Source organism: Eumetopias jubatus, unplaced genomic scaffold (genome assembly GCF_037043125.1).
Source record: "Eumetopias jubatus isolate StellerSeaLion01/CBP00866 unplaced genomic scaffold, mEumJub1_p1.0 scaffold_4, whole genome shotgun sequence".
In the NCBI taxonomy this organism is placed as follows: domain Eukaryota; kingdom Metazoa; phylum Chordata; class Mammalia; order Carnivora; family Otariidae; genus Eumetopias; species Eumetopias jubatus.
The window spans coordinates 129,339,751-129,351,121 of record NW_028274810.1 but is presented as its reverse complement, the minus strand read 5'-3'; the positions used below and the strand labels follow the sequence as shown (position 1 = coordinate 129,351,121).

Here is an 11,371-nt window from a genome sequence, read left to right as displayed (position 1 = left end):
CAGAAGTTCAAGTGGATCTGCAAATTCAAAGTGGAAAACAATTTGCACTGGCAAAGTGGAATAATGAACTTGTCTTAACTTATGCTTGGTTATTTCTTGACACTGGGTGGAGTGACTTCTTGTGTCTTCCATGAAGTCTGAACATTTGTAACCACAGGAAACCCTGCATGACCAATGGCAATGATATTTGTGGGAAGAAGAGTAGCAGCTTTGAAATATTCACGACCAACACAATTTTGATTAAAGAAAGAACTCTGGTTTTTAATAGTTTTGATCATTAAAAAAGTTTAAACCTGCATAGCAATCATTTCAAAAATAATTATTTAATGTTCCATAATTAAACTGTACACAACCTAGTCTTGGGACATAGAAGCCAGTGAGGTGAGTTTGGAGCAGTCCTGTGCAGTCCCAGGAGCCGGGAGGCGAGTTTTCATTGGCCTTTTTATTTTTTTTTCCTTTTTTTCTTTTTTGTTTTTTTTTGTCATTCTGTTCATCTAAGATTATTTGGATACTTGGCACAATCTGGCTCCGCTGCTGAGCAGATCTGCACTGGGAAGAGAGAGCAGCTTGACCCCGTCCCTTCTCGCTTCCCCTCCCCCACTTGGCTGGATTCCTCAAAGTCGCTCAATGTCTCGGTATTTCTTCCTCAGAATAGAGACCTGGTCTTTAAAGAGGACAGGGTCGAGCCTCATCTGCGAGTGGATCAGCGGCATGTAGCCAAACCAGCTGGCAAACGTATTCATGCAGCTCTGTCGCTGGGCAAAGTGGTCAGGGTCAGCCCAGCGGGAAGCCCGAGAAGTCTGGGGAAAGGGAGACAAACCAGGAAGACAATGAGCGAGGTGCAAGGTACAACGGGGCTGCTGCAGAAAACCAAAGTCAGGTTCGAGGGCAAGCGGCAGAGCTTGGGATCTCGACGGGCCACCGAACCTCCCCTATGCTGGGGAAGACGCAAGCACCAGTCCTGGGTTTCAGCCTTGCCAGAAGGTTTTCCCAAGATATGCTACATTCCTTGACGTTAAAAACATACAAACAAAGCTCCACATTGACTGATTCTCTGGTCTGGGAATGATTTACCGGTTGAGCAACTACTATGGTCAGTAAACATAAAACTTCTCCTTGTACATGTGAACAAATACTATGACTCACAATGTGTTTATGGTTTCAAAGACAGCTTTCTAAAACCTTCTGGTTTACTTGGTTGATTCTGGGTAAGCAGAAAAGATGGCTACCATCTCTTTAGCTCTCGGTGTTTGCCTTAAGGCTGGTTAAATATTTTTAGATCATGTAGAGGACACTGAATTAAAAGAAAGCTTTAAATGATTTAAGTGCTGACATTTAAATAAGCATCATGTCATTCAAACCACATTTTTATGAAACAAAGAAAAAGGGAACTACCCGATTTTGGGGGAACCCCCCACTCATTTATCAATAGGCAACCATACAATGATGTATATACGCATGCGTGTGTGTTCAGTGTGTTTTTATTCTCATGCACTATTGGAAAATGCTTTCGCAGGAAGGTACATTTTACTGTGAGAATCACTCAGAGTCACTTAAAAAGCACAAATGTCAACGTGCTTGAAGGGAACCACTGAAGGTAAATACAAATGTCAAGTTACCTCTGAGCAGCAGAATAACAAACAAAACACTACTTGTAAAGTGTTTCCATGAAGCTCATTTGAGTCTCATCACAACAACCTGGTCAAGTAACCTACCCAGTCGGGTAATACCATCCCCACTGCACAGATGAGGAAGCAGGTTCAAGGAAGCTACACTTACTTGTTCAAGGCTAGAAAGGGGCAGAGCTCAGGTTCCATCCTTTACCACTTATACTAAGAGAACTCTACTTGGAAAGCCAGAGAAAGTTTCTAACTAAGCTAACCAGATGAGTTCAGATCAGAGCACAGGGTCTCAAAGGGACCTCATTTTGTTTCTAAATTGGTATGGGGCCAGGCTCCCTACCCCCAGGCAAGTGCACATATACGCAAACGAACTAGTGTCAAGAGCTTAAGCTTATTTTTATTCTCTTACAAATGGAAAAAGAAAAAGAATTCAGAATCATCCAAGTATCATTTTTGCCTGTAGATTTTAACATTTATTTTGGGTCAACCAACATTTAAGAATAGATAGATTTCCTTTGTAATCAAAACATAATCTTATTAGCACACGATATCCTTTTACCGATCATTCATTCAATAAACTCATGTGCATGATAGGAAGGCAGGGGGCACATACAGTACATATCTAACTGGACACATCGAGTTATATCTAAGGCTAAATTCAGATTTGTCCCAAAATATGTGTAAAATCACTTGAAATATTGGTTTGGTAGAATTAGGCAAATCTATGCAAAGAATATAAAACAAGGGGCGCCTGGGTGGCTCAGTCGCTTAAGTGTCTGCCTTCGGCTCAGGTCATGATCCCAGGGTCCTGGGATCAAGCCCCACATCGGGCTCCCTGCTCAGCAGTGAGTCTGCTTCTCCCTCTCCCTCTGCCCGCCACTCCCTCTGCTTGTGCTCTCTCTCTCTGGCAAATAAATAAAATCTTAAAAAAAAAAAAGAATATAAAACAAACTCCTAAGGAACCATGTGTTATCAGAGTTCCACTCCTAATGAGTGTATAACCTCAGGGAATTTCATAGAACTCTCTGAGCAAACAATATTAAAGGAATATTATGTCCTTAAATGGACATAGATAAAAATGCCTGGGCACACAGTAGCCACTCAATACATCTTGCTTGAATTGGAATAGTCTATTAGCCTTAAAGATGAAAAATTCTTGCAAATCCTCTTTCCTGTTCTTTTAGTAGTTAGAGGGAAATAAAATTTTCCACTAGACTCATTGCTCACTAAGGACAGCAGCTCTATCATAACCAGTATCCAGACCAGTGCCTGATAATCAGTACACATTTGTAAATACTGAATTATGAAATTCTATAAAGTTAAGATCCTGCAAGATTTTTGCTCTTACTAAATTTAGTGAATGAAAATCCATCAATTGTGTTAACATGAGGTCTGGTTGAGTTTTCCTTTGCAAAAGCTAGGTCTGTATATGATTTTCAATAATGATTGGAACAAGGTACATGGAAAACCTCAACAACCAACCTGATGCAACCCTCAAGTACATCTTTCCAGGTTGACTCAAATGCTGTTGGATTCTCCAGGATTTAACTTGGGTGGATCTAAATGGTCTACAGGTTTTTGATTTCTTCCATATAGTACTGGGCTCTGTCCAAGTTGAATAAAGGTGAATGAGCCTCGGCATATCCAGATCAGCCCGATACAATAGCCGGAGGTATAAAATAAAGAGCAGTGGAAGGAACAGAGCAGGGGATTCAACTCCCACTTCTGCCTCTAATACTAGGTGACTTGTGGCAATATGTTTAAATTCTCCAAGTCCTCGTTTTCTTACTTATAAAAAGAGAAAGTTGGATTAGATTTCCTTGCAAGTATCTTTAGTTCTAAACTTATGTGACTCAACAATATTTTACTTTCATAAAAGTTTTCATACATGTTATCTCAACCCTGCGAGGTCGATTTTTACCGTTTCCATTTTAGAGATGAGCCAACTGAGTTTCAGGAGGTTACTGACTTGTGTATAGCTTCTATGTGCCAGTTCCAGGTGAGACTCAAGGCTTGTGATTCCTAGTCTGTCACCAAGATGCTCACCCAATTCAAGAGCAATCAGCAGAGGGCTGTGTTGAGGACAATATTATTAGCTATTCACTAAATAAAGCACCTACAATAAACTTACATAAATTCTTTGTAGGTCTTTAACTCTGGAGAAGGTTGATGTTTCTCACACCACTTTGTAGGTTATATGAGAGCTTTTACATTCTCGAGAGAAAGATACCCTTGACTTACATCTTCCCAATCATCCATGTGCCAACCATATACTCCCTTGGGGCTTTTAGATATTTTTAAAACATTTCCTCATTATCCTTCCTAGAGGAACTGTGAGTCATTTACCCCAGGCTGAACCACCAGCGAGCAAAGCAGGGAAGGAGAGTTCTACTCTTACCTGCCCCATCATTGTCTCTTTATACTGCTTCTTCTGGGTGACTTTGATTGGAGGCAATTTTGTCACAGCAGACACCAGGAAATTCATGAGGATGTCCTCACAGTTGGCCAGTTGGTCCACCATGTTCTTCAGGCTGGCTGGCAGGTAATGGGTGTACAGGTAGTGATAATATCTGTAAAAGCCAGACAGGTTTCCGAGGTGGCCATCATTATATAATCACAGGTGGTCTTCTTTGACAGGAAACCTATACTTATTGTCTGAATCCCTAAACACATCATGGATGACGATGACGACAGCCATCGCTTATACGGTACTTACTATATGCCAGATAATGTTCTAAAGTGCTTTACAAGGAATGCTCCATATAATCCTCATAAGGAACCTATGATATAGGTACTATTATTATCCTTGCTTTACAGACAAGGAAAGAAGGTACAAGAGATACACACAGATGCAGATATTGCTTGGCCAGCCTGACTTTAATATCAGGGTGGTTGGTTAGAAACTGAATACTCGGATGGTAAGAGAAGTTACTTACACGTAATCTGTATATCCTTACAAACTGCTTTACAATTTTAATTACTGGCTGAATCAGAACTGTATTCAATACTATCCTATAACTCTGAGTCCAACAATATACTATTCCATTTTTGTGTTCTATAAACCATATTATTTTGACACCGTTAGAGCAAAACCCTAATTAATCTGGTGGTCAGTCATTATGGAAGACCCATGATTAAGTTGAATTATTTCTCACTCTACTCTTTTTTTAAGAGGGACATAATAGCATATACTTATAGAAAAAATAACTTGAATGAATCAGATTCATTGCGTGTTGGTGGTAGGGAGGAAAGGGGAACAATGAACTTTTAAGCGGTAGGGTCTTAAGATCAAGATTCAGCTCACCTAAATGCTTATTGTTTAGGCACTTCCAACTCTATCCCGGAGATAGCAAGATTTTCTACCCTTTACTAAAAAAGACTAGGCAGAAGAATGGATGAAAATGACTGACTCAGTAATGTTAACCATCTAAACTCACTAATTTGGCAGTCTTACCCAAGTTCCCTGGCTTTAAAGACCAAATATATTCAAACAACTGCCAAATGTATATCTCCATCCCTGCTGTTATTCCAACATATCCTTTTGGATGTCTTAACATGCCCAAGACTGAACTCTGTATTTTCCCTAAAACCTAAATCCATCCATACGGCTTTCCCCATCTCTTGATGGCCTCTCTATCCTTCCAGATCCTTAGGTCAAAAAAGCTTAACCATCAAACTCTATAACCAATCTGTCAAGACATCATGTTAGAGCATCTTCAAAATATGCCCACAATCTGATCACTACTTACCACTTCTGGCTCCCAGGCTCTATCATCTTTTGCCTAGATGTCAATCACCTCCTAATAGGTCTCCCTGCATCTACCCTGGCCCCCATATAGTCTGCTCTCAACACAGCACCCAGAGTGGATGCCCTAAAATATAAAAAAGATGTCTCCACTCTGCTCAAAGCCCTGCACTGGCTCCCATGTCACTCAAAGAAGAGTGAAGTCCTCATGATGGGCAGCAAGGTCCTGCATCTGGGCCCCCCATGACCTCTCTCTCTTGCTTTCCACTCAGTCTACTCTCAGCACATTGGTCTTCCTGATAATCCTCCAACATTCTGGTTCAGAGCATTTATCTAACATTCTGGCTCAGCTGTTCCCTATGCTAGAGTACTCTTCTTACAAAAATCTTGGATGATTTCCCCTCTTTCTTTTAAGTCTCTGCTCTGATCTCACCTGTTCAATGAGAATCACTGGCAACCCTTGAACCTCCCCTCTACCTTCACCATTCATGATCCTTGATCTGCTCGACTTTGCCTTTTTGCTATATAACTCACCCCCTTAACCTATTATAGAATTATTACGAATATCATGTCTTCCCCTTGTTGGAATAGAAAACCTACTTAGGCAAGAAATTTTTTTTTTTTAACTCTTTGGTAAATCCCAAGCACTTAGAATGTCTGGGGGTGCACAATTAAGTATGTACTTTTGTTGCTGTTATTCTAAATGTTACTCAGTATGTCCTCCCAACTCCAGACAACCTGATCTGTTTCTCTACCATTATTTCTGGAAATGCAGTAGTAAGCCAGGGGGTTTTATTGGTTTCAAAGACACAGGCTGGCCACACCAACAGAACTTAAACAGAGATGCAAACTCATTTTTGTTAATATTGCTCACGAGATTTGGCCCAAGTTCCTCTTTATGCAACAGCCAGAAGCTACGATAGAAGGAGTTACATAATCGACAGGCAGGATTTCTAAATTCCTCACTTGTGGTAAATAGCAGCTCCTGTCAACACCATGGAGTAGTCGTTTGTCCACTTGGATGTGTACCCCCACCGCTCCTTAGAGTTATCCCAGAAATGGCTGCGCGCCGGGTACCCCACAATCCTCTCGGGGAAGCTCTGCCACACCGTGAAGGCAAAATCCACCTGCAGGCAGAACACAAGCCAAACAAGCAATCAACAGTGTTAACAAATGTCAACAAAACATTACCTTCCCCCTGCTAATTCATGATGCGAAATCCCAGGACTGTTGCGAAACATTAATTCCATGTATTCATCAGCAAATTAAACTGACTGCTTGACATTTTGCCCCGTAATTATGCACATTTTAATGTTTTCTGTTGAAGAAACTTCAGATTAGTGCAGAAATGAAAGAAGAAAAGAAACTGCTGATATGTCCTTTAGAATCCAGTTTGTTCAAGCAAAAACACAAGTCAGAAAAGCAACTGCTGTCTCCCCCTCCTCCTTCCTCGGTGCACGTGACCACTGATTCATGCGAGGCACACATGGGTCTGTTTTGTAAACGAGAGATTTCCCATGCACATGCAGAGTATGAATATACAGCATGCATCATGACTAGCATCCAGCAAAGCCAAAGTGACTAAAATAAAAGCATCCTCTTAAGAGCAAGAGAAAAGAAGTTTAAAAACGACACAAGTTCTAACAGGAATTCAGAGCAGGTATCATAGAGAAATGTAAGTCAGGCGTCTCAGGTTTGAAGATGCTCAGTAAAAAGGAAATCTAGAAAAAGCATCCACAATGAAAAATCACTAAGAGTAAGTAGGGAAGACGCCAAGTGAAGCCACATGATTATTTTATTTGTTTATTTTTTTAAAAAGATTTTATTTATTTATTTGCGAGAGACAGCAAGCGAGAGGGCACAAGCAGGGGGAGCCGCGGGGAGAGAGGTAGAAAACAGGCTTCCCGCGGAGCAGGGAGCCCGATGCGGTTCTCGATCCCAGGACCCTGGGATCATGACCTGAGCCGAAGGCAGACGCTTAACTGACTGAGCCACCCAGGCACCCCTACACATGATTATTTTAAATAAAATGCAGGTAAATGACTGTCCAGTGCTTATGATAACCCAAAGCAGGTACTTCTCAACCTGCTAAAAACCGACATTTATAATTAGCAAATAGTCTGTTTTCAAATGTGTGAGCAAATTTCTTACTTGCTATGGTTGATGAATGATAAAGAAGTACACAGAAAGTAAAAAAAAAAAAATTAAAACAGTAACAGCAAACAATCATATAATGCTCATAATCATGTAATGCTTTGGTTAGAGTACTAAACACGTTTTAACTCACATAATCCTCACAATATAACCCCGTGAAGTAGGTAATTTTATAGTCTCAATTTACAGAGAGGGAAGCTAAGGTATATGGAGGTGCAGTAAGTGGCAGAGTCAAGATTTAATCCAGCCATCTGGTTTCAAATTTGTCATGTACTGTTACCACAGCCTCCTTTTTAGCTCTCTTGCTACAGTACTGAGAACAATTCAACTCTTGTACAGGTTACACATTCAGCCTACAAACTTTCTCATCTCTCCTCCATTAGCAATACAAATGGAAATTTCATTTATTCTACAAATATTTCTAGTTGCGGCACTGTGATGGTGGCTGGGAACGGAGTGATGGTGTCGAGTCCAGTTCCTACCTCCCAGAGGTCAAAAAGCAATAACTATGTGCAACAGCCAACAGTGAAAACAACCCAGGTTCTATCAACTGACGAATATATAAACCAACCACGGTATATCCATACAACAGAATATTATTCAGCTCTAAGAAGTAATGAATACTTAGAATATGGATGAGACTTGCAAATAGTGTGCTGAGTGAAAGAAGCCACCCACAAAAGGCCACATATTGTATGAACTGCCCAGAAGAAGCGAATCCACAGAGGCAAAAAACAGGTGTGCGGTTCTAAAAGCTAGGGAGTGACTGATGGGGACTCCTTTTCTGGTGATGAAAATGTTTTTGAATAAGACAGAATTAATGATTGCCCAGCATCATGAATACAGTAAATGCCACTCAATTATTCATTTTAAGATGTTGTGAATGTTACCTCAATTAAAAGAACAAAGCAATTCAGCCTAGATCAATTCAGCCTAGTCCCCAAGCTTTCACATGTACAATGTCATCCCCTTTTTGCCACATTCCCACACCATACAATCACTTCTTTACTGTTGTTCTTTAAATTGCCCATCCTTGGTCCCCCACCCCCCCATTAGCCGCATCCTAGGTAAACCTGTCAGCAAAACCCTAGGTCTGGTTGCTGGCTATATTGTTTTCTAACAAACAGTAAATATAATTGCTGAAATATGCTTGCCATGAACCATGCAAAACTAAGGGGCACACACCATCCTTCCGGAACACTGGCCTGAGGGATCTGTGAGGGTCCTTTTATCTCTGAATCCTTTGGGTCTAGAAGTCACTGTTTTTGTGAACAGCCATATAGTCAAATTTTTAGGAAAATCTAGTTTGGCCCCCTAACTCAAGATAAGAGAGCCTTAAGCATATAGCTTGTCCCCGCACCCAAATGGAAACATCCAGAAAAAAAGCAGGGTGTTGGAAAATACATTAAGAAAACCTGTTGGGGTACAGGGCATCTCAAAGCCAGCAGCAGGGGAGTGGACAGTATTTGCCAGAAGATGGAAATCGGGTTGTGATAACCGGCACGCCGTCACTGGTGTCAACTGATGGGACGGTATCTCATGCAGCCCGTCGTCAATCAGCCCGGCTGTCAGCGCTCTTTGGGCTTTTCCATGATTCTTTGAAAAGGAAACACACACCCTGGCAACGCCTACAGAACCCGATGGGGTTTTCTCATCACATGAATTTCTTACTATCTCAAAGCTGTTTCAAGTCATTTCAAAGAAACTCAAAAAGTAAATTCAGATAAAACTATGATTCTTGTGATAGTTCCGCTTTCCCGAAGATCATTAACACATCAAAGGAGGCAAAGGTCAGCTTAAAAACCAACATCTTTTCTTTTGAGAATTTGCAGCAACCCAGATAAATGTAAATAACTGTAAACCAACTAAATCTAATACCCTTTGCAGAATGTTGTTTAAAAATCTATCCTTAATACTACAGAGAGGCATTTAAACAGGCGGAGACTCCTTAGAGAGGAACTAAAATGAACTACCATCTATTCACTTAAAAAAAGAGAAGCCCTTCATCCTTGACCATCTTAGGTGATGCCATCACTCCATGATCAGCAGGCAAAAGTAAACCAGACTACCGGTTCGTCTCCCCCTCCGATTCCCCCCCCCCCGCTTCATTCCTCCCCTCCTGCTATCTTCTTCTTTTTTTTTCTTAACATATATTGCATTATTTGTTTCAGAGGTACAGATCTGTGATTCAACAGTCTTGCACAATTCACAGTTCTAGACGGAAGGGGGGTGGGGGGATGGGTTAGCCTGGTGATGGGTATTAAGGAGGGCACGTACTGCATGGAGCACTGGGTGTTATGCACAAACAATGAATCATGGAACACTACATCAAAAACTAATGATGTATTGTATGGTGACTAACGTAACAATAAAAAAGTAAACCAGACCACCGGCCTCTTAAATTTACATATCACTTTCCATCCACACTGACTTCTAATTACTTCATAGAGGTCACACGTTCCTCCCAGCACCTACCGAGCGGCTGGAATTGCTCGTCTTTGAAAAGAAATTCACCAGTCCCGTAGAAACACCACAGAAGCCGAAAGAGATGTGACTGTGGGACAGGGAAAAAAACAACTCTAGAGTGGGACTGATTGCCCAGGGGAAGACGTAAACTGCATGGCTACCTGAGGTCAAGGGATAAGGATTTAAATATATGCCATCCCTGTGTTGACCACACGTTCCTGCAAGGCGCTGTTCTCCCTGTGTTTGCCGTCGGAGGTCCGCTTTGGAAGGCACAGCCCTGTCTTCCTGACAGGCCAGTGGCTGACTGGGTTAGGTCAGTGGGAGTCGCCCGCAGGAAAACAGAGGCGGGACAGAGAGCAAGAGGTCGGAGTATTTCTCCCTGGCTCCCTTCTAGGTTTGGCAGCAGAGTTTCGGGCAGTTGCCACAACCCCCCATGATCGTAGCTCCCGTCGGGCAGGTCCTCTCCCCAGTTCCATCTCTCAGAGACTCTGAAACACTATTTCCTTCAGACCTGGGGGAGGCGGGGGGAGCTGCCGCTTGTTCTTGCCGCTCTCCAGGTACCTCAGCGTCTTCAACCCCACCCACCTAAGTCATCCGAAATCCCTTCGCTGGAATCACCTGACTTGAATTCTCTTTGCTGCCAGGACTCGGGGGGCCATCGGCAGGAACTGTGTAATCCCAGTACCTGGCACGGAGAGCAGAGCAAAGAGATCCCTCGATAGATTCTTGGGGAGTGAACGTGCTCCTCGGATGCCAGCTTCCCTCGAAGGAGGCAGCAGAACTGTGCAAGCCGCAGTGTCCCATACCCCGTGGTCCATAGCTGCCGTTCCCTTGGAACATTAAACCTATCTTCCCCCCGCCCCCCGAACCCCTTTCTCCTGCTGACTTGCACAGGACACAGTCAGCTGTGCATTCACACTTTGATCCCCTCAGCATGCATCCCTTCAATCATTCATTCACCGACTATTTGTAGAGCCGGGGCTGCAGAGAAAGCCTTTTACGAAGGTGAGGCCCAGGGCATTTTGTCCTGGGGTTGTTCAGGCTGCACATAATGTCCGTTCAACTCCATCTGATGGAAATTGGAAGCATCCGTGGAATTTCAAGAAGGAGACAGTGGGACTGTTAGCCTAGGTTAACACCCAGTGCCGGCTACATGGACGGCAGACCATTAGAATCGGACTGGCGTCCAGGAAAGTGCATGCTGGTAAGTGTCGATGTTTAAATTGAAAAGAAAATGATTATGAATAAGAGGGGAAAAAGAAAGGGAAAGGTATAAGTAGCTCAGACTCCAGGCTTTTTAGCAGCTACCATTAATAATGCATTTCCAATATACGACATTTTTATAGGACTGTCTTTGGTCCCCTCGATGGTTTAAAGTAAGGTT

At 42.4% G+C, this 11,371-nt stretch overlaps 1 protein-coding gene across 1 annotated transcript in view; it reads right to left on the bottom strand.

Moving 5' to 3' along the window:
* Positions 1–233: 233 nt before the first annotated feature.
* The window catches only part of EXT1 (exostosin glycosyltransferase 1), a 280,689-nt gene continuing 269,551 nt past the window's right edge, over positions 234–11,371 (bottom strand). The window contains exons 9-11 of the mRNA XM_028090863.2: positions 6,334–6,494; positions 4,021–4,192; positions 234–800 (exon numbers count right to left, since the gene is read on the bottom strand). Coding sequence (XP_027946664.1) covers positions 615–800; positions 4,021–4,192; positions 6,334–6,494 — 519 coding nt within the window. The 3' untranslated portion in view covers positions 234–614. The remainder of the gene's footprint in view (positions 801–4,020; positions 4,193–6,333; positions 6,495–11,371) is intronic.